Source organism: Diadema setosum, chromosome 16 (assembly GCF_964275005.1).
Source record: "Diadema setosum chromosome 16, eeDiaSeto1, whole genome shotgun sequence".
Taxonomy (NCBI): domain Eukaryota; kingdom Metazoa; phylum Echinodermata; class Echinoidea; order Diadematoida; family Diadematidae; genus Diadema; species Diadema setosum.
Genome location: NC_092700.1, coordinates 505,806 through 528,866, shown reverse-complemented (window position 1 = coordinate 528,866; position 23,061 = coordinate 505,806). Strand labels below are relative to the sequence as shown.

General features: G+C 37.9%; 1 protein-coding gene across 1 annotated transcript; it reads left to right on the top strand.

Annotated features, from left to right (window-relative positions):
* Positions 1-3,205: 3,205 nt before the first annotated feature.
* LOC140240183 (uncharacterized) lies at positions 3,206-22,764 on the top strand. The gene is made up of 14 exons (XM_072319982.1): positions 3,206-3,248; positions 6,833-6,960; positions 8,746-8,971; positions 9,734-9,886; positions 10,855-10,965; positions 11,873-12,053; positions 13,265-13,336; positions 13,743-13,814; positions 16,674-16,745; positions 17,101-17,175; positions 19,262-19,336; positions 20,175-20,246; positions 20,984-21,055; positions 21,693-22,764. The coding sequence occupies exons 1-14, from the start codon at positions 3,206-3,208 to the stop codon at positions 22,762-22,764; spliced, it is 2,424 nt and encodes an 807-aa protein (XP_072176083.1).
* The last annotated feature ends 297 nt before the right edge of the window (positions 22,765-23,061 follow it).

Sequence of the window (23,061 nt, the reverse complement as noted above, 5' to 3'; positions counted from 1 at the left end):
TAAATGTCGGGTGTTTGCTTTTGAATTTGGAGATCGAATAACGGTAATATTCTGCTCCGTACGATGCTAAAATAAGCAACAGATTGTTTCTTTTACATTTGGAAATGATTAACAGTATCAATCGGCTCATTTAGATGATGAAATAAAAAGCGGATGTTTGCTTTCACGTTCGGAAATGAATAAGGATGATATTCAGCTCCGTAAGATCCTAGAATGAATGTCGGTTGCTTGCTTTTACATTTGAAAATGATTAACGGCAACATTCGGCTCCGGAAGGTGTTAAAATACTTATAAATGGTGGATGATTGCTTTTACAATCAGAAATAAATAACGGTAACTTTCGGACCGATCGTAGGACCGATTTAGTTTTGCTTGTTGTTTTTTTTGTTGTTTTTTTTTTTTTTTGTTTTTTTTGTTCGGGCCACCAAAAAATAAAAATCAATCATTTTGGGGCCACCAAAATAAAAGTTAGTGTGGAGCCCTGGCCTGCATCAATGTGGATAAAGTGTCTTGCTGAAGGGCAAATATCGGGCACACCGCTCCACCTCTCGGCTCCAGAGTAGACAACATACATGTACATTATGTACGTGTGGTGTAACTTTAAGTCGATTTTTTCGACTTACGTATAAGTCGAAACTCGCCTAAGTCGATGTGTTTTGCTCAGTCCCGAGAAGATCGACTTGTGCGAGTTTAACTGTATATATATATATAGGAACGACATATGGGTTTTCAACATCCATGGTGTGGAAAAAATAACAAAAAGCAAAAGACTGAATTTCTTTGCCGACGTGCGAAGGAACAGCTCCATCTTGATCCCAAGAAAGCAGACATCGATCGATTCGAGTGGTAAACCGTAGGAGGTAAGGGAAACGACACAAGTCTAGCAGTGTCTAGGTCAAGTCTAACCGCTGTCGATGTCATGATTGTTTTTTTTTTTCCTGCAAGAGAAAGTCAAGCCCACTGACTGAAATGTATAAGTTCTGTGTGGCATTAAGCAGTCATAGCTCCTTTCGCACTGCGCTCAAAGACATTGCCAAAATTTTATCAATGATCACATTAGGACGGTTTACGCGTATAAATTTCTGTGCATGCTTCTTATGTTTTTTAGTTGATGTTTGTATAATTACTCAATATATCTTAAAGGGGAAGGCTAGTAACTGATCAGTGGGAATCAGTGGAAATGCTGGGAGATGATTGTTCCAATCCTTATGGGATTCATTCAAGAGTTCATTGTATATCTATTGTTGCGTGAAAATGATTTGCTTCAGAATGGTCTCATATTCAAGTAATGTGCAGTTTAATGCTTCCAGGTTAGCGTCCCTGGTCAGTGACGGAGCATTAATCTGCATATTACTTGAATATGAGACCGTTCTGAAGCAAACCATTTTCACACAACAATAGATGTACAATGAACTCTTGAATGAATCCCATAAGGATTGGAACAATCATCTCCCAGCATTTCCACTGATTCCCACTGATCAGTTACTAGCCTTCCCCTTTAATATGTTTAATCAAGATTCGGTGATTTGCTTTTAAGATTGTCTCTTGTGCTTGTTTGAAAACACAAGGAAGACACATAGAACAAGTAAATAAATTTCTTGTTAAAAAAAAAAATTTGACTGGTCCATGATATAACGCAATTATATTCCTAGTTAGGTGGCAGCTGACTTCGATCTGACTAGTGCGTATACTATCCCCACCTATGTCTGGTATGCACATATTATCTAGATGGCCTTCTACTGGTTCATGAACCACATCTATAAACATGATACATGGATTTCTTCCTGAAATGTAGTTACCAAATTATTAAGAAATTATTATACTGTCTATAGGCCTACGTGGTATTCTAACAGATTAGTGAACTATACAAACGTTGTGTAGTTTTCTTTGCTGATTAATTGGGTAACAACTTCTGATATATGGATGACTTGAGACTGGTTCGTCAACTATCTCCATTGTCTTCTAACTGGTTTATGAATTATCTGCATAGTCTTGGTCCCTGAGCCCCCGAGGCATACATTTGAAAGACAGATATGTGGGGGGAGATAATCAGATGAGGCAAGATCGTCAGATGAGGATCACGTGCGACATGTCTGACACTCAACTGATAGTCGACCAACCAAGTCGAATTCATTAGACTGCGATCCGATACACTTCGGTTGGTAGCCGGAAGCAACAAAAATTGCTTCCGGTGAGTGACCGATGAGACAAATCTCTGTATAATTGGGGTATAACGAAAGAACTTTCACCGAATCCAACCACTTTGAAGTGCGAGATCCGTTACAACCTGATTTATGCGCATCTTGATAAGTATACAGATGTCTCGTACACGTTATGGTGACTTCGTATGACAAATTCCATAATTCCGGTCTTATTTGGCTGATGTTCCTTTTCAGACTGAAAACGTCTTTGAAAAAACGCCAATGGTTAGAAGCAGCAAACCTCAGAATGTGACTGATTTCGTGTCATTGGACTAAAAATTACTGATTCCCTCGCTCACGCTCGATCATATGACCTTGCCTAATCATAAGACAGACATATCTTTTCCCCCTTTCCATCTGTTTTTAGTCCGGATAAATGCGCGGAAAAGGTGGAAAATGAGATTTTGTAATTCTTGAATGGATTGTTGATTGGCGAGAAAAGAACCTTGTAGAGAGAGGAGAGTAGGAAGTGAGATAGGGAGAGTGTAAAAGGAATACTATGATCTTTATCTTCTCCATTCCTCTCCATCTAAAATTTCAACAGTCCTTTACACAAGCTTTTCATACAAATGGTGTTACCTCAAACTTCTCTTCCTCACTTACGTCACCATGCAAACTTTCCAACAATACAAAGCAACAACAATAACAACAACAACAACAACAACAACAACAACAACAACAACAACAAAACAAACAAAACTTGTGTGTGTGTGTGTGTGTGTGTGTGTGTGTGTTATGTTTACGTGCCTTTGACTGGTTACCGCAACTGTAAAAATTTAGACCGATTGTCTGACACTTCGGGGCAGTAAAAGGATGGTATTATTATTGATATGGATCTGCTCAGAAGAACTTCCTTTGCTTTACCAGACCATTAGATAAGCAGGTTACATTTTTGAAATCCTAAGTTAAAAGGAGAACTCTTCAAAAAAAATCTGAACCGCAAAATTGATACAGAAAAAGAAATGAAAAAGGTACAATGAGCCGGCAACGCACGGGTACGAACAATGTCTGTGGAAGAACTGTACGTCTGGGTTTTCGGCCTCCATGGTGTGAATCAATCAATCAATCAAACAAACAAAAAACTGAATTTCTTTGCCGACGTGCGAAGGAACAGCTCCATTTTGACCCCCAAGAAGGAACATCGATCGATTCGAGTAGGTGAACCGTAGGTGGTAAAGCGAAACAAAACAAGTCTAGGTCAAGTCTAACCTCCGTCGATTTCGTGATTTTTTTTTCCTGCAATAGAAGGTCAAGCCCACAGACTGACGTTTGTTCTGTGCGGCATCAAGCATCACAGCTCTTTTTACACTTCTTTCAAAAGACATCGTAAAAGCTTTCGTCAATCTTCTCTTTAGATAATTGCCGCATAAACATGGCTTTCGCTTTTTTTGCTGTTTTTTTTTGTTTCGTATGTTTTTATACCTTTTCCGATATATTCTGTAATTTTTATGCGAGTCCTGACGATTGTGTAATTTGTGTTTATGTTTGTAAACTCCAAAAGGCATCATAAAAAGAGTAAAATAAATGAATCTTGTTTTTGTTTGACTGATGCATGAATTATCTGTATCGTCTACTGAGTTATTTGTGGTCTGTATTTACTTGTAAGTGGTTTCTGGTCTCACTCGTTCTCAAACTATCCAAGCATTATGTCTAGTACCCAAATTAACTACATGATCTTTCAATAATATTATAGATAAATTCGTTAACTACCTCCATGTCTGCCAACTGGTTTATGAATTATCTGCATGTATTGGTCTTAGAGACATAAAAAAGAATCATCATTACAGGCGCGAATGCCTCTATCAAATTAAATGCCCAAGGCAGCTCCGGCTTGGATTATGTTTCATTTGAAGTACTGATTTCTTTCATAAAAAAACATGTTTCAATAAGCAATGCTTTATTTTACCAATATGTGCGGATTCTCTGTAAATCATTCTGACGAATTTATCTAATGTGTAAGTATTAAAGGGCGGTGAGTTGGCTCAGTCGGTAGCGCGTCTGCCTCACGATTACGCGGCCCGGGTTCGAACCCGAGTCTGGACTGAGCAATGTTGTGTGTAAACATACCGTCCCCTCTAGCATAGCAAGAGGCAAAACACTCTGTCCCTCGGATAGGACATAAAATGGAGGTCCCGTGTATGAGAGAGTTACAGCTCATACACGTAAAAGATCCCGCTTCATTCATTCATCGCAAAGAGCAGGGTGTTTAACCCGGTGAAGTGGTCCCACCCCACATCCAACTGGACCCCATGGAAGACCAGCTTAGTGTAGCTGAATATGGGCTATCCAGCCATCTTCACAGATGGAAAATGAACAACAACAAAACTCCATTCACAGAAATTTGAAAGATTCAAATTTTGAAATCATGCTCACGGTGAATCTTAAAATTTTAAAATTGCCCATTGAATACAAGAGAAAAAGTCATAAAATGTATTTCTGAAATTCGTGCCACTTGAAAGCGGAACAATTTCCTCAATCACCATCTATATGGAGAAGGTAGACATGGTAGTCGCATGATAATGAAATAAGGATAATTTCACGTTTTATTGCACAGCCGGCAATGCAAAACATGAAATCCTGATCCGTTCTAATGATAATGATAACTCATGCCAACATGCATAATTTATATTTCAAATACTCACTTTATTCCAGAAATAATATTCCTGAAATTCTTGCCACTTGAAAGCAGAAGACATTCTAGTCGCACCTATTTCAAAACTTAACATACACAACCAAAAACCAAACATTAATGTCCACACACTTACTCGGGCAGTATGGCGTTCCCTTGCAAAACGAGCAATGTAAATAAAATGAACTCCTGCCTGATCCGTTCTCGTGATAACGCAAGGCAAAAATAACATGTCCATCAGTCTTCATTGAGAACAGGAATATCTATAAAATGTGAACCTTAATCTGTCATTGTTGGTTTGGTTATAATGAGCTCGGAGTAAAAGGTCCTTGGCATAAAAACGAGTTCATTCGTGATTTCTGAACCCAACATCCTACCATGCTACAGAAATCATTCTGGAACCTCAGTAAATTCATCATTTTGGAGTCAAACGGAGCCTGAAAAGTAAACTATGACAGAACTCATCCCCAGAAGGGACTAACTGAATCGATGTCTTTTTAATCCAGCACCTTTATACTCAATCACCTAAAGTCACCTTTGTTTGTTGAGGAACATAATAAAACCATAAAAGTCATTGTTTATGAGAATGCTATATCATGTAAGTAGACAGAAGACAATTTGTATGTGTTATATTAACATAGTATTATCTTTGGCATCTGCAACTTTCAAAATTTAGACCAATTGTCTGACACTTCGGGACAGTAATAATTGCGTATGAGCAATATTGGATCGTCCCAGTACACTTTCAGGCTCTCATTGACCAAAAAGAAAAAAAAATGAATTAATTCTTTTTTTTTTCTTAAATCTCATCTACATGATATAAAAAGCGCTTAATCTTTACAAGAGATAAAAAGGTGCATGAAATCTTTTCTGGAGGTCGAATATAAATCTGTACTTAGATTCTAAGTACAGAAAGAAGTTCTTCTAAGAAGAACTTCTTTCTCGTTACAACACCAGTGATGAGAAGGTCATATTTTTGAAATCATAAGTGAAACTACGAACTTTTCAAAAAAAGAAAAGAGTGAGACCCTGTTATCAGAACTGCAAATACAGGAAAGGCGAAGATGAAGCTACAATGGTAGGAAAGGAGATGATGAAAGTACAATGGTCCGGCGGATCTTGCGACACGCACGAACATTGCTATGTCTGGGTTTTCGGTGTCCATTGTATGAAACAAACGACGTGCGAATGAATAGCTCCACCTTGATCCCCACTGACCAGGAAGCGGACATCGATCGATTCGAGTGGGTAAACCGTATAAAGGAGGTAGAGGGATACAACGCAAGCCTAGGTCAAGGCCAACTTTCGTCACTGTCGTATCTATTTTGTTGTTGTTTTTTCTTCTAACAGGAGGAGTCAAGACTGTTGGCTCACATCAGTTCTGTTTTCCACCAAGCATCATTAGCTCTTTTTTTTTTCACTGCGTTCAAAAGACGTAGTCACACTTTTATAAGATATAACTTTTCTATAAGGTAATGGCCGCGTAAACATATTTTCGCATATTTCTGTTTTTTTTTTTAATGTTATTTGGTTCGTCTTCATGTTTGTATAACTTTAAAATATACTTTTCTTGTTCTTAAAATGACCACATGAACATGTTTTCTGTTATTTTTATTTTTATTTTTATTTTTTGCTCTGTTGTGGTTCGTTTGAATGTTTGTACAATTCCTTTTCCTTCCTGTTTGTATATCCTGTTGTGTTTATTGCCACGCAAGTCCCACCGTTTTCTTTTCTTTTTTCTTTTTTAAATCCTTCATGATGCACAAAGTAGACATCAAATTATAGGTGATGCGTGATAGATCACGGATCATCTTCTGATTCTGTTTTTGTACAATTCCTTAATTTATCTATTTCTTTATTTCTTTCTTTCAAGTGAGCGAAAAATAGTTCATGGTAAAAAAATATACGTGATTATGGATAAGATTAAATATCAATGGCATCATATTCGTTTTACATGTTTTTTCGTTGAAGATATTTTTGTTTATATTTTTTTTTTTTGTAGACGTGGATGCTCTTGATCTAGTCCAGTATGGATCGCCCCTTACCACCATTGTGTCTCCTAATTACCCTTTCGAGTACCATCCAAATGATGAAAGGGAATGGAGAATTGAAACAATGCAGGGCGAAATGGTAAGCTGTATCTTTCATTATCATATTACTAATGGTCATCAATATTGTGTTGTTGTCTGGAAAACTGTAATTCTCAGTCGCGGTTATTGTTGAGATCATAAGTAATGTCAGACATATAAATCATTTGACAGAGAATCAAGTTCCTCTGCCGACTTTGTTTGTTTGTTTATTTGTTCTTTTAAAAGTGATGTGTGTATTTGTGTGTGAAATGCTACAGCTCCAGGTTGACGGATTGACTGACTCGCTAACAACCCCCCCCCAAAAAAAAATATAGAAAAACCATCATAAGATATATATCAAGAAGGTCTCTAAAATAGAAGACTTAATATGATTTTACAAAACAGTGGTCACAATGGCACAATGCAAATATTCAGATCAAATATGAAGCTGATGTAATCGTCTCATTAGCCTTTCATTGACCTACACACAAATCGTAAATGGCTTGAACTTTTTTGAATAAAATCGGATTCTAACACCCATAATAGTACCCATGGTATGAATGACGAATTTTGAGTCTTGTATAGTTGCTAAATTGACAAGTAAGACCCTGATTCGCATGTTATTGAAGGTTGCGGATGTCATAACTATTATGAACATGCTAATGTACGATACATATTGCCACGTTTTAATACGATTGTTCTTTTCAGTTTGACCTTGCATGCATGTTCAGTTATTTATTCATTTATCATGAACTATTTCGTGTTGTTATGAATGTACATTTTTACAAAGTGGGTGTGGCCTATTCGGACCACGTTGGAGAAAAAAAAAAGATTGATCGTGACTGGGACGATGCCGTTTGAGGCGAGGGAAGAATAAAGTTTTTGTTACTTTAAGTGTGATATCATTGGTGGTGGTGATTTGTTTTGCTGTCAGAATGTGTGAGATGTTGTTGGACCACCAGGATGTCCCTCCCTTCCGTAATAGTGTTCCCTTGATTGCTTTCAAATGCTTCGTCATTTGCATGTAAAAATCCCGCACCAAATTTCCTGTAATGTTTTTATTGGACGATTAAAATGAAGTGAATTGAATTGAATATTATTATTGTGTCAAGAATTCTTTGCTACTGCTTATCGTTCTTATACAATTTTAACCAATCTGTTGTTTGATATGACTCCAGTTAATAGAGCCAGCTTGAACAGAAATAAATTTTATTTTTTAGGATTTTCGACGATTATCAATATTTTCTTATAATGAAAAACGAACATACTCACCGGAAAGCTAATACTGGGATAACAGGGGAATTGTGGAAAAAGCTCTGGAATCTCTTCAATTTCAAATCCGGCCACGGACATATATCCTTAAGCACAAAGCTATAGATGTTGCCCTTGACCGCGCTATGTTGATTTAACCGCATGAACTCGTGAATGACAGCACTTATACGCTCAGAGATACAGCAGAGGTATCCCATAATTGATATCTATTTCCTCTGATCACCAATGTACCACTTACAACGGAAGATTACCTATGAAAATACCACGTGGCATATTATGCTAATGATATCATTGCCATCAATATCGCAACAACTTGTGTGGGAAAAAAAAATCAGAGAGATTCTTATTACGTAGAGCAAGTAGCTTAGACTTTTTATTTATTTATTTATCATATTATTATTTATGTCTGTAACGATGAAAACTAATCATGATGAGAAAATATAAACATCTTTCCTGTGCATTCTTTGATAGTCTTTGGCAAGTCTAGTCAGAAGTCAACTCTGATGCCTGTTTTACAGTTCCAATATGAAACTCTTTTTATTTCCATTTGACCATATTTTTCTTTTTTGTTCAGGCGTTGATAACAGTGAGAGATGTAAGAGTCGAGAAGAACCTTGACACCCTAACGATCACGCATGCTCCCGTTATGCGTGACGCTAGTACATCTGTCTTTACGCTGACTAGTTCTAATGTGACGGCATTTCTCCTTCCCGCTGGCGTCATCACTGTACGTTTCTGCAGTGATGTCATGGAAAATTTGCCAGGGTTTGCACTCGACGTAGAAAGCCTAATGGTGGAAAGTAAGTTTTGTTTATTTCAAAATCAATGAAAAAGGCTATGCAAGAGATTTGCCTGGTTTATATAAAGGAATATGATGATTTTTTTTTTCAGTTTGGTTAATTCAAATGACGCCATTTCAAATTCCGACCATATTTTACGATTGACTCAAAGTCTTCATTGCCATAGTCCTCGTTTTAAAAACCTCTTAAACGTTAACCTTCGTTAGTGGAATAAAATTATGTTACACAACATGTGTGTGTGTATGTGCAGTACACAGTAATACGCATTTGGTTATTTCATAACACCACGGTATCATGCCGTTCGACTAGTTAGGAAAAAAAAAGTCGTTCAGAATTGGAATGCATGTCGTTACATAAAATAGTAGAGAAATAAGTAGAAGCTGAGAAAGGAAACGTTGCCAATTTGAAGAACAATCGAATTAAACTAAGTGTTTGGAAAAAAAAAAAAACTGTCATCGAGCAAGACGTTATAATGCAGGATTTTTGTATCGTTTATTGGTTTAAAGTCCACACACACAAAATCTTTCCTTTAACCTTCTCACTTTTAACATACCAAGATTTTCTGTTTGTAGTATAGAGCTTTTTGAAGACTATGAGGCGAGCAAGCATACATGCAGACTCTTATTCATCGTGATAACTGGATACCAGGATGTAACAGCGAATGACGTAATCAATGAAGCATAATTTTGTTGCCATATACAAGAGAGGTACTGGACGATTGAAAACGGGTGTTCCTTTTTTCTGTTGTTTTATACTGAACAGATACCCTAGGCCAAAACGCTAGTGATGTCAATATGATTCGAGACGGGATACCAGATTTTAAGTGTGACTCAGGAATGCAATTCATCCGACAGGTGGCAAGGTGTGATCATGTCGCTGACTGCCATGACTTCTCTGACGAGATTGGTTGCGATGGTTAGTATCTTTAAGTGATTCAATATATGTAAGTTTTCCTATCTTACAAAGGCACCTAGTATCGCGCGCCTGCTGGGCTCTTTCACTTGCACCAGCACTCACCTCACTCACCTCATTCTCTGTATATCTATAGTGTCTATTCAATTTTTGTTGCTGCAATGTGATGCCAGAATGTCACTGTTTTTTTTTCTTGCTTTTTCTCTTCTTTTCGATAAGTAGGGCCTATACAAGATGTATGTTTTGCTCATTTTCTTTTTTTCCCTTCTCTTTAAAGGCTGTCGTATCTTCAAGCTACATGCTTTGACGACAGTCTTCTGCATTTACACTTCATGTGCCATATTTCAGTCTGATCATTTGATTCACTTTATCCCGAGTGGTTCCCAAATGACGTGTTCTCTTATTCTTTTCGTTAATCTGTACACATTTATATCTCAGTTTTAAATTCGGATGTACGCACTGTATGTTGATTGTCTTGTAAGCAAAAAGAAATGACTGTATTTCATTTGATATATATTCGATGCAGAATATTCCTCATGAATTAATTTGAATTTGAATTTATCCTAGCTTCAGTCATCGGAGATGGAAGCTATGATTACTTTCTAAAACTTAGTATCACTTTACATTTATTTTAGCTCCTTAAAAACAAGGCTAGTTGCAATAATCAAATATAACCAATTTGTTACAAAACATGAGAAATAGGCTTGATTTGACATGCTAGCCAAGATTTCTTTTTCAATCGAATCCACTCTTAAGGCTACATGCCAAGGCAAGGCAAAATATTTGTTTAATATAGTAACCTACAGGCTGACTTTTTTTTTCTTGTGCATGCGATTTTGTTTCATATTAAAGAAGTTCGCTTTTACTCACAATTTGTTTCAATAAACATACAAATTCATATTCGGTCTCACAAACTCTTTATGTTCAGTCCAATTTTGACACCCTTTTCAATTATTCCTCTCATAATGTAGATTGCACTCAGAACCACTGGCGATGTGAAGGAACAGACATCTGCCTTCAGTCTGAAGTTCGTTGTAATGGATGGATAGACTGCCCTCTAGCGGATGACGAGGAAAATTGTGGTATAGGACATGTTTTTAAAGAGAAATTCAATCTCTGTATATGTTTGGGTTTCTTTTTTTTTTTTGCTTTTATGTCAAAATAATTGTTTTAAGAGACATTGCACATACATTCATTCCCTATACTACTTCAGAGTTGTTAAGAAATGTTGCTCTAGGTAAACATGGCAAAGTCATTTTGAAAGCAGCGGTCATTAGGACATCAATTCTTGTCTGCTGATTTCAGGATTCTTAATTGTTTGTGTTTCTAATACTGTGATCTTATTTTGAACATGTCAACTCTGTCCATTCTGCTACTTGCAAATATGTGACGCTCTACATTCTCTGGATATCACAACTCCATCTTTTTCTGAGTGTATAATTGCTTTGCAATTGGCTCCCTGTGGTTGGAAAGTTAAACTTATTTTTCGATGATACGCGAAGTTAGAAAAAAGGGAGCAAAATGTAAGAAAATTGATGATGATGAATATTCTGACGCACACAGTGTGTTCATCTAGAGGAAAAACATTCTGAAACTATCTTTCACACTTCGATTCTTTTAGGTTTGATCGAATACTCTGCTTTCGTGTTTGATATATCAGACCTGTTATATTCTGAGAAGATGCAGACATCACGCACTAAAAATGAATGGCTATATCGTAAATACAGTGTAATTATTCAATTTTTGTACCTTTCCTGCATGTCGCCGCGGCGGCACATTTCCTTACAAAGCCTGTTTAGTCATCAAAGGAACGGTTTTAGAATAAGGCAGATCTGAGCCTTCAAATGGCATACAATAAACGGCTTGATAAATGCAAAATATGAAGGAAGTATTCGGCTTTAATGGAAAGGCCTTTTTTATATGCTATACCGAATCATGCTTACATAATTCAGTTACCTTGCCCTTACCCTTTGTTAATCGATGGTATAGACACAGCTCGTTGCCCTGCTGGGTGTCAGTGCGGCTCGGCTCCCTACGACTATGCCAAAAACCCAACGATAACTCCATGTCTCCGTGATCTAAACTGGGCACCGTACTGGGCAAATTGTTCACGGAGGGACGGGTGGACGGAGAAAGATGCCAGAATCTTGTCGTCTAAAACGAACATAATGTACGTTTGCAGTCTGCAAATCATCCGTCAACTGATTTACTAAATCACTACTCGGTTCTGAAATATCTGAAAGCGAATCTTTCACGTATTTGACCAAAAGCCACCCCGACTTTATGCTATTCCATCTTCATCACATCCTTTTATCTTCTATACGACACGATTGAGCTATGATCAATTAGATGTGTAATCTCTTCATAAATCAATTTCGCAGTTGTCTATGGCATGGAGACATCGTTTGATGCCTCAAGTCTGTTTTGATGAAAAAAGAAATTAGACTTTTTTCTGGTTTGCCAAAGCACAATATATTATTACGCTTAGTTTGTATAACATAAAGGTTTTTAAACAATTATTGTTGCCATGATGCATCTAGAATATACATAGTGCAGAATATATTTTGAAGTGTTCGTCAACTTGATTTTTTTTTTGCCAGCTCTGAAGTTTACATATGACAGTAAAACAACAACGACAACAAAACCTACAAACACATTAGCAATAAAATGAAAATTTTGTTTCTGCAGCGGTAGGAGTCCTTAAGGTTTCTTTAAATGCAATGATATACACCTTCCTCGTCAATCACCTTCCTCTTTACTATCAGTCAATGTGTATTTCTTATTAGACTTCTGGATTACACACCAGCTCAAGACTTGCCGCCAGGGACTTTTCGAGGACTGGACCAGTTACAAACTTTGTGAGTGATATCATCAAAGAGTACAACAAAATGCACATTATACTGACCTCTTGAATGATATTGATTTTGACACTACACTGTAGCTCATTTAGGATGTTTGCATCAGGTATATAAGGACAATTCTGATGTGGTGCTTCAGCAGCATAACATCCTCCTAACAATTTAAACTGTAGGCAGGGTTCCACACTAACTTTTATTTTTGGTGGCCCAAAGGCAAACATCCGACCTTTTTTGGTGGCCCGATCAGGCCACCACATTCTTCATTTCTGAAATTTTGGTGGCCCGACATGCGTTTTTGGTGGCCCCGGGCCACCGGGCCACCGTTAGTGTCGAGCCCTGCTGTAGGACATCGAAATATCAAGTTTAATGACACAGTGTGAAAGATCGAGGTAGTTTATATAATTATCTCATATTGTTTAGTATACAAAGAGTCATATTAGCACACAATGAAAATCACCAAACTAAAGTTGATGCTTTTCCACGATTCAGATATGAATTCATGAGTTCTGTTGCCTCCTCTCAGGTATCTTCAGTATTGTCAGATTCTGCGCCTCAGGCCTGGGGTCTTCGATGGACTTTTTCGCCTAGAAATGTTGTGAGTTCTCTTAACTGAAAAAAAGAACCCGAACAAACGCGTTTTTATTGTATGGGTTTTTCTAAATCAAACTTGTTTCTAGACATTTATTGAAAAGAAATATCAAACAGGGGGACAATTTCGTAACCATTTTTATTCAGTTAATGCTATAAGAACTTACAAGAACCTAAACAACTGATGGTTGCTATTGCTGTATTTGTCATTTCGAGAAAATATCCACATTATCAATGCATTAGCTTCCTCAATTTTGATTACAATGGAGTTGAATGGTGAAATGTCTTGTTCATAACTGCACGTTTTCCTCAAGATACGAAATTGCCCATACTTTTTTTTCAAAACACTTTTTTTTTTTTTTACACAGTACCAAAGATTGTAACATAGTTGTGTACCATCCCGTTGCACGCAGGAACATGCAGAATAACAGTGTCACCTATTTGGAGAGTGGAACATTCCGTGGACTGTACCACCTGAAATTCCTGTAAGTGCGTGGTGTAATTGCAAATAAATGTAAGGATATAGTCCCCTTATCAACGTCTCCTCCACTAGAGTCTTTTTTTCACTTCAAATTGTGATTCTCTTTTCAAATCAAACTATTTAGAGAATGTCAAGTTTATAATTTGGGGATGTGTACAGTTCGTTTAACCGTTTCGAGATTATGTACTAACACCAATGAAAACATCTTATTGGCCATGTAGATGTATAGAGTATATGGTTATCTTTCGTTTCTTTTGCAAATCCATGTCGAAGTTAGTCATATCATTACATGTATCATTTAACCCTATACATCTGATGTACATACTGAAGAGATGAAGGCCTGGAAAAGGTCCTCGTGGTATCATTACAAGCTGACAGTTTATACTGCACACCACTGTAATGGTCTTTTCATGAAAGACCATGTCTCTGTTTGCTTCGTGCGACGAATGCCAAACGCATTTAAGGCATATTTTTCATCCCTCTAGACCATTATCGATTATCAAGAAACACAGGCGCCGGAAGTGGGGGGGAAGGGGGGGGGGGGCGGCCGCCCCCCCCAATCCAAAAAGTGGGGGGGCAAAACGCATTTTTGCCCCCCAAAAAAGCCCCCCCCCCCAAAAAAAAAAAAAAAAAAAAAAAATAATAATAATCAAAATGAATGAATAAACAAAGAAAATGAAATAAATATGTATATATATGAATAAAAGGGAAAAAATATGGCAACAAACGGCAGCTTTTGGACTGTAAAATGTCAAAATTTTCAAGCTCGCTCGCTTCGCTCGCTCGCATCCAGCAGTTGAGCCCGGTGCGCCTCCCCCTTAAACTTCTAAAGCGAAAAACATAGCTACGACGGCAGTTGTTGGACTCTAGAATGTCAAAATTTTCAAGCTCGCTCGCTTCGCTCGCTCGCATTGAATCGTTATGTCATTCTCCTAATGTTGCTGACAGTAATTGCCATGCAGTTGCGCCCGATGCCCCCACCCCTTAATTTCCAAAGCGAAAGATAAATATAGCTATCCAAACGGGAGTTTTGGGACTGTAAAATGTCAAATTTTTCAAGCTCGCTCGCTGCGCTCGCTCGCATTGAATCGTTATGTCATTCTCCTAATGTTGCTGACAGTAATTGCCATGCAGTTGCGCCCGATGCCCCTCCCCCTTAATTTCCAAAGCGAAAGATATAGCTACAAACGGGAGTTTTGGACTGTAATATGTCAAAATTCTCAAGCTCGCTCGCTTTGCTCGCTCGCATTGAATCCTTATGCCATTCTCCCAATGTTGCTGCCAGTAATTGCCAGCAGTTGCGCCCGATGCACCGCCCCATTAATTTCCAAAGTGAAAGATATAGCTACAAACCCCAGTTTTGGGACTGTAGAATGTTAAAATTTTCAAGCTTGCTCGCTTCGCTCGCTCGCATTGAATCGTTATGCCATTCTCCTAATGTTGCTGCCAATAATTGCCAGCAGTTGCGCCCGATGCGCCCCCATTTATTTCCAAAGCGAAATATATAGCTACAATTAAAACTCCAGTTTTGGAACTGTAGAATATCAAAATTTTCAAGCTCGCTCGCTTCGCTCGCTCGCATTTTATTGTAATGCCATTCACCTTATGTTGCTGACAGTATAATATTATAATTTGTCGATCGTTTCACACCGTCATTCCATAATCCATGTAAGGAAAACTTACAATGTTCCTCAATGACTGCGTTGTTGAATGTATCACGTTCCGTAATGTATTGTAGTCCCATTATTGCTCACGCACACACGCACAAGCATACAGACCGTCAAAATTACTTAACGGTTCCCTCCATGTTTCGACCCACCATACGCCACTTTACATATATATATATATATATATATATATATATATATAATAGATGTGTGTGTGTGTGTGTGTGTGTGTGTGTGTGTGTATGTGTATATTGTGTAACATATGCATGGTCTAATCTTGAGCCCCCTCCAATGTTTGCCCCCCCCCCCCCAATCCAAAACTGCTTCCGGCGCGCCTGTCAAGAAATCATATTGAAACAGCTCAACAGTTCCTATACCTAAGGTAGGATACGTCCACCCCACACCATACGTCACAGCTATCCTTCGCATCCCTCTAAAATAAAAAAGGATGATAAGGTATTTGACTGAAATGTAAGGGCATAAGTAATCATGAACATGTATTTTTAGCATAAGCTCTAAAACTAAGTTTTCTTGACTATGTCTTAATCAGTATCCAATAGCTGATGCCCTCCTCCCGAAGGCACCCTACGTACATGAGTTCATTAGTTACAGGGCTTTACATCTTATGAACCCTACTGCCTAGGAAAAAAAAAGAATAAAAAAACAAAGGTAGGCACAACAAGACTGGGGAAAAGGAACGCACAACAATACACCTGTTTAGCAGACACACACCAAAACATGCCCAACCACCTTCTTGCAAATACGCATGTTTCAGCCAGTTACTTCAAGAATCGATGTTTCTCACCATCAAGAACATACCCTTCCCCTCTCGTAATAACCTCGAACTGTCGTGCAGATTTTGCGGAATTAGACCTCTGCACACACACACACACACACACACACACCCACACATGGCTTCACTCTCACTACCAACGTTGTCATTATCATGATCTTCATCATTTGAACACCTACTGAACCCATGGCCTGACCTACTAAATACTTCCGACAATTGGCAAATAAAACCTTTTGATTTCACAAAACAGGTACAGCGAGACGTTTGAAACGTCACCAATGTTTTTTTTTTTCTGTTTTAATTGGCTTGCAAGAATAAATCTCATTTTCGTTAATATCTGTGTTAGAAAGTCTTATCAACCTCATGATTTACTTTTTCTGTGATGATTCCTGTCATATCGCAGATGGCTTGGAGATAATGACGTCATAAGGCTTGACGAAGGATGTTTCCGAGACCTCCGGAGTCTTACCTTTCTGTAAGGGTTATTATTGTTCAGATATGCTGAGTAAACAATATTAAGTGCAAAGTGCATGTCTCAGGTCATATCTGTCATTTTACCCTGATTTACTAAAATATTTGTGTTTTCACTATATTTTATTGATATTCAAAAATGATAACTATATTGTTCTAGAAGAACATACCCGAAAATGAGTTGTCATTCTTCATTGTAATTGCCTCTTACTTATAAAAGTCTCGTGTACGTCCCATCATATGCTTTCATGTATACCTATATATAGGCCTACATTGTAAAATGACCGCCTCATAACTTCACAGAATGTAAACAAACAACGTGTACCACTTGTAACTTTCGATGCATGTTGTGATTACAGAGACCTTGGAGGAAACCCACTGACTGAACTCAAAGAGAGTCAATTTGCAGATCTTGGAAGCTCATTAGAACGTATGTGAGTATTTCATCAGGCTGCAGTACGCGTGTTCCATAACGATTTCGACTGTACACGGTTTCAAATTGATAGCACACTAGGCCTACCGTTTTAGAAAAGCTGAGAAAAATATAAAGGAGATTTTTAAAACTTAGATTGTGTGACACGATGATACACACTCGCGCGCATGGTTAATTCATGTTTGATCAACGGAGAGGCAAATCTATCCAAAGAATGAACAACTGCTTTGAAAACAAATGCGATTTCGTAAACATGAGATATTTAATTCCATGAGTGCAACAAATTAAATTTTAACTTTCAGAGCTTGAATGGTTTTGCTAATAAAATGATATGTATATATATATATATATATATATATATATATATATATATATATATATATATTATATATATACGTATATGCCCCTACATAAAGATGTGCTGCCTAGCATGATACACAGCAACCTATATTAGAGGCAGGTAGCATAGCTGCAATTACATGTCAACGTGTGTGATGCAGACATTTCATTTCACTTCATTTCATTTATTACGTTTGCACACAAATCAAACAGTGTTGTGTTTACAACATCCATCAATAACAATGTAAAGTGACACATGAATTATAACTTATAAGTTCAGTATATATAAAAAAAAAAAACATTTACATAATAAAGGTACATTCATGACGGTTAAACAAAATTGTGTGTAGTGGGAACCTACATAGGCCTAGAAACATTATGCGTGTAGGAGTAGGTTCCCCGAAAGAAAATCAACACAGGTTGTTACACTCACACACACTCTCTGCACGCACGCAAGTGCACCTGGACAAAGCGTGCGTGCACACACACACACACACACACGCGCAACAAGGAGAAGAGAATGAAAAAGAGGAAGAAGAGAAATCACCAACTAGACCGTCATAGAGACAGTATAAATGATGGTACCTGCAGCTGCAAGAGGAAATGATGTTGAAAGAAAAGAATTAAAAATAAAACCATGTTTAGACCTGTTCTACAATCGTGCCGAATAATAGCTGATCTATATCGGTATCAATCACTTCAAATCATCTGCTAAATCATATCAATTCATATTATTACAAGAGTATTGCAAAAGAAGTTTATTTCTAAGCTTACGTTTGAATGAAAACCAGTCGGGATCTCGTCGTTTTTCACTAGCTAAAGAATCCAAGAATTTGGGGCCATTGTAGATAAAATATTCTGTAATATTTGTAATCTAGTTTAGTATATGAAACATATCACTCTGTCGAGTTGAATATCTATGTATTTCTTTATTTTTCTTAATAAAAACTCCAAAACTTCAGGCAAAACGCAATTATTCATGTCTTTCCTAGGATCACAGATTGTCGCAGTCGATCATTATTATGCCCAAATTTTATGAAACCGTCGCTTAAAACACTCTTTTAGGCGTCAATGTGGCCACATTTCAAAGATTACAGTTTATCATCGTGAATGCAAACTGATCAAATCATCTCCATGCAGTATAAGTTGTCTCTATTTTAAGACATTTCTACATGTACCATGAATGATGTAGAAAATGACGATGAGCTGATGATCATGTTTTGTTTTCCGTAATTGCGTGATTCTAAGGCGCATAATTTTATAGTGCAAGAATTATTGGTACATCGCCATCATTCTGAGGTCGTGGTACTCATATTCAGCAGCCATTTATTCCATTAGAACCATAGGAAGCAAGCAATTAATTCTTCAGTTTTGCTTTCATAGCATCTCTACGTACCTAATCAAATACTGGTTAACTTAAAGAAAGAACCAAACAAACCGCCCAAAAATTGTGTGTGTGTGTGTGTGTGTGTGTGTGCGTGTGTGTGTGTGTGCGTGTGTGTGTATTTTCAAAATGTGCATACCCTATAAATTTCTTAGATTGGAAATCAATCTATGTGATTGTGGATAGGAACAAATCCAAAATGAGACTTAAAAATTAGATTGATTTCTAAATCTATCAGATTGAGATTTTCAAACTAATTTTGGATTTGGGTCAATTTTGGGTTGGATCATCTAAATCCAAGGAATTTAAAGAGTATACGATACTTACTGAAAGTTTGTTTACAATCATCATTCATTACTGACAGATTGCTGAAAAACACGAATCTGACCGTCCTCAATGCAACGTTGTTCTCAGGGATTGACACCAGGCTGGTGCGATTGTAAGTACCTTTTGAGTTGAAGAAAGATACATTATAGCAGGATTGATTGATTGATTGGTTTTATTTGCGCATAATAAAATCTGTACATCACTTATTTTTGAATAATACAAAGAAATTATCACAAAAGTACATGAAACTGCGGCTGGATGGCCCTACTCACTGTAGTCATGATTAGATCTTTCTGTTTTTTTTTCCGAGTGACATCTGGTTAAAGAAATCAAATAGGGCAGGGACTCCATCTCCAAAAGGTATTGTAATTTGTAAAGTATCTATTGATAATAAAAACATGGTATATAAGTGTACACACTTTATTTATGAAGGCGAGATTTTGGTGTCGATATAGGAAGAGAAGGAAACCGGCTCCTTTTCTCGTATACCATGATGTACCATTCATCATTATATATAACCTCTTCCTTGAACACATTCAGTGTAGGTGAATAGGCGTATGGTAGATTGATTAACAGTCTAATACAACTAGAAAAATGTTTGATCAAGGTGTGCGGGAGACATTACTTTAGAAGACGTGGCATTATTCCTGAGACTTGAAATTGATTGACGAGGTTGCCAATCGCAAAACTGACCATGGTATAGCAGTCAAATTCTCTTTTTGAACCTCGTAAGTGCATAGTACAAGATTTAAGCTGGCAGTGTTTAATCAAGTCTATGAACGGATGGGAAGCAGTAAGTGGAATTTGTGAGAAACACGTCAGTAAAAGGTCGCACAGTCCTTTCTCATTCATTCTCATTCATAGTTAATCATATCACATGACTTTCCTCACCAAAGATTGTACTTTGTGCACAGTGACTGTACATTTTGTTTATTTTTTTTTTATTACAGAAATCTCAGAGAAACTAAAGTTCATACCTTGGAAAGAGGGACGTTTGGGAATATGTCTCATCTGGAAGACCTGTAAGTTCACCATATATGATCATACCCCTATCTCTCTTTTTTTCACAATGCAAGACATCTGCATGTATATTGTTCACAGAGCCATTCCCAAACCAGGCAACCAAATCCAGAAAAAAAAAACACTCCTTCGGTATCCCGAATCGTGCAAAGGTTACAACATAAATATTGCTCAAGACATTGTTAGTAAAGTCCATGCATTAATCCCGTAGGGCTAATCTGCATGGTCCCTTTTTTGAGTGTTATTGAACACGTCTATGTTTCGTTTTTGTTTCTGGTTGGTGTGTCGTCTGGGACAAAAAGAAATGTGTTGGTATAAGACAATGAAATTCTGTGTAAACTAACGTCTTTTTAAATTTCTTGCTATTCCCTAGAACAATATTCGGGGAATGTATTGGAGGAGGGGAACTCATGTGCAGTTCATTTTTTCATTTCTTTCTTGTACTATGTATAAAAAATGTCAAGAATAACTTCAATACGGAGAGTTGTTATCGGAATGACCAAAGTAAAAAAAAAAAATCAAAACATGTGGTCATGAGTATTGAGCAGGTACTCTTGTTAAGCTTAACTGTCCGACTTTTGTAACGTTCTTTATCCGCCTTTATGAACTAAACACTAGAGATGAACTTGAAAAAAAAAAAAGCCTACACATGTATTTGTACTGTAGGCCCTACCGAGTATTGTGTGATAATCCTTAAAACGCTCATGCCCGCTTTTATTCAAACAATTGCATATTTCAGAGTCTTTTCTTCGTTTTTAACCACACCGTTGTACCCCGAAGTGTTTGATGGTCTCCACAGCCTCAAGGCTATGTAAGTCTGGCATCTTGTACTTTCCTTCTCTTTATTGCAAAGAAACGCTTAATAACAGAACATAATATGAAGCACATTCTCTTTCGAAGATTTGAATTAGTTGTTATTGCGCTAGATTCTTATGTCCACAATGTCATGTAATACAAAGCAGAGCATGCGCGCAACTTCTTATTTCAAATATATTACCACCTCCTCTTATCCTCCGATCTGATATTTAACTCATGCGTGTCCCTATGAAACTTGAAGAAAGGACTTCAAAGAGGACAGGTTATTATGTTAAGCAGCTTGCAGGGCGTAGCATTGAAATATCCATGGAGTCCTGTAGTCGTCATGAATGACGTCCAACTTGCTAGGCTTCATGCTAGGTTTCTTTACAGTTCAATACAGGAAATTTCTAATACTTATATCTGATAACAGCTACTTGACCGAATAGGGAACAACTTCTCTATGCGATGTTTACAGCCCTTGTTGAATCTTGGATCATTTACGCGTAATCACAAGTAAATTACGTTTTAGTATATATTGATACAATTCACTGAAGTTGGCGACTGTAGTGCTTCCCGCGTCACGGTTCCTTCAAGTTCCTCAAAGTTTCATGAGAATTCCCCTACATTTTTTTTTCGCCCTGTGCAATTAGGTACGTCTACGATCCAAGGTTATGTTGCCTGGCTCCCAACTCTGCCACCTGTGTCGTGGAGATACCCACCCATCCACTCTTTACCTGCAGAAAGACCTTCCTCCAGAATTCAACCATCAAGACTTTCATTTTTATTCTCGGCATCAGTGCATTGTTTGGCAACGGTATAGTAATCTTCATAAGGCTCCAAAGCAAGAGTTCTAGCGACATGGCTCGTGTTCAGTCAACACTAATTACTAATCTGGCGGCGTCCGATTTTCTGATGGGAGTCTACATGTTCATATTGGCTATCATGGACATTTACGTCGGGGATTCCTACTTCTGGGACGGCAGGGCAGAAGAGTGGCGGTCCAGCACGCCGTGTCAAATATTAGGTTTTATATCAGTTATCAGCAGTGAGGTTTCTGTGTTTATTCTCACTGTGATAAGCGTCGATCGATTCCTCTGCATCATGTTTCCCTTTAGTAGCAATCGCCTGAGACCCATGAGCTGCACCATTGTTGTCACTGTGGTCTGGTTTCTTGCCTTTCTCTTGGGAGCAACAAGTATTCTTTTGAACCAATTTGTTCCTGACGCATACAGCCTGAGTGATGTCTGCGTTGGTCTCCCGTTTATCAGGAAACCTATCAATCCTGAACAGCAAGTGGATGAACGAGCCATGGAAACTTACCTGATTCCAGTCTACCAGACTGCTGCTACAGCCTCCGTCTCTACCTGGCGATTTTCTACCGTGCTTTTCCTGGGCATTAATCTGGTTAGTTTCTGCGTCATCGCCCTCGCCTACATCATGATCTTCATAAACGTACGCTTTGTACGCACCAAGGTCGGCAAGCAAGCCAACCAGTCTGCGGGTGAGGTCAAGATGGCGGTTCGGATGTTTCTCATCGTCGGAACTGATTTCTTCTGTTGGATGCCCATCATCATCCTTGGAATCTTGGTCCAAACAGTCGGGATCACGGTGACCCCAGACATCTACGCCTGGCTTGTAGTCTTTGTGTTACCCATCAACTCCTCACTCAACCCTTTCATATATACCATCGCCCATGTGATCTCGGAGAGAACCAAGAAATAATTTGTTTGGGTTCCTATGAAAATCGAAAGTAAAAAGGCTGTTTTTAGAGTCTCCTTCAAACGTAAACACATAAACAAACACGTGCACTTTTTATTACACCTGCTCACCTCTTAAAGTTTGATGTGACGTAGAACGGAAGCCCTATGAATAGAAAAATGCTGGCAATGGCCACGTTACACAACGTGCGTCAGGTGAAAAGTCCACCCATAATTGATGTTGGTCGCATTAATCACATAAAGACCAACCCCCCCCCCCCAAAAAAAAAAAAAAAAAAAAACCAAACCAAAATTCGCAGCA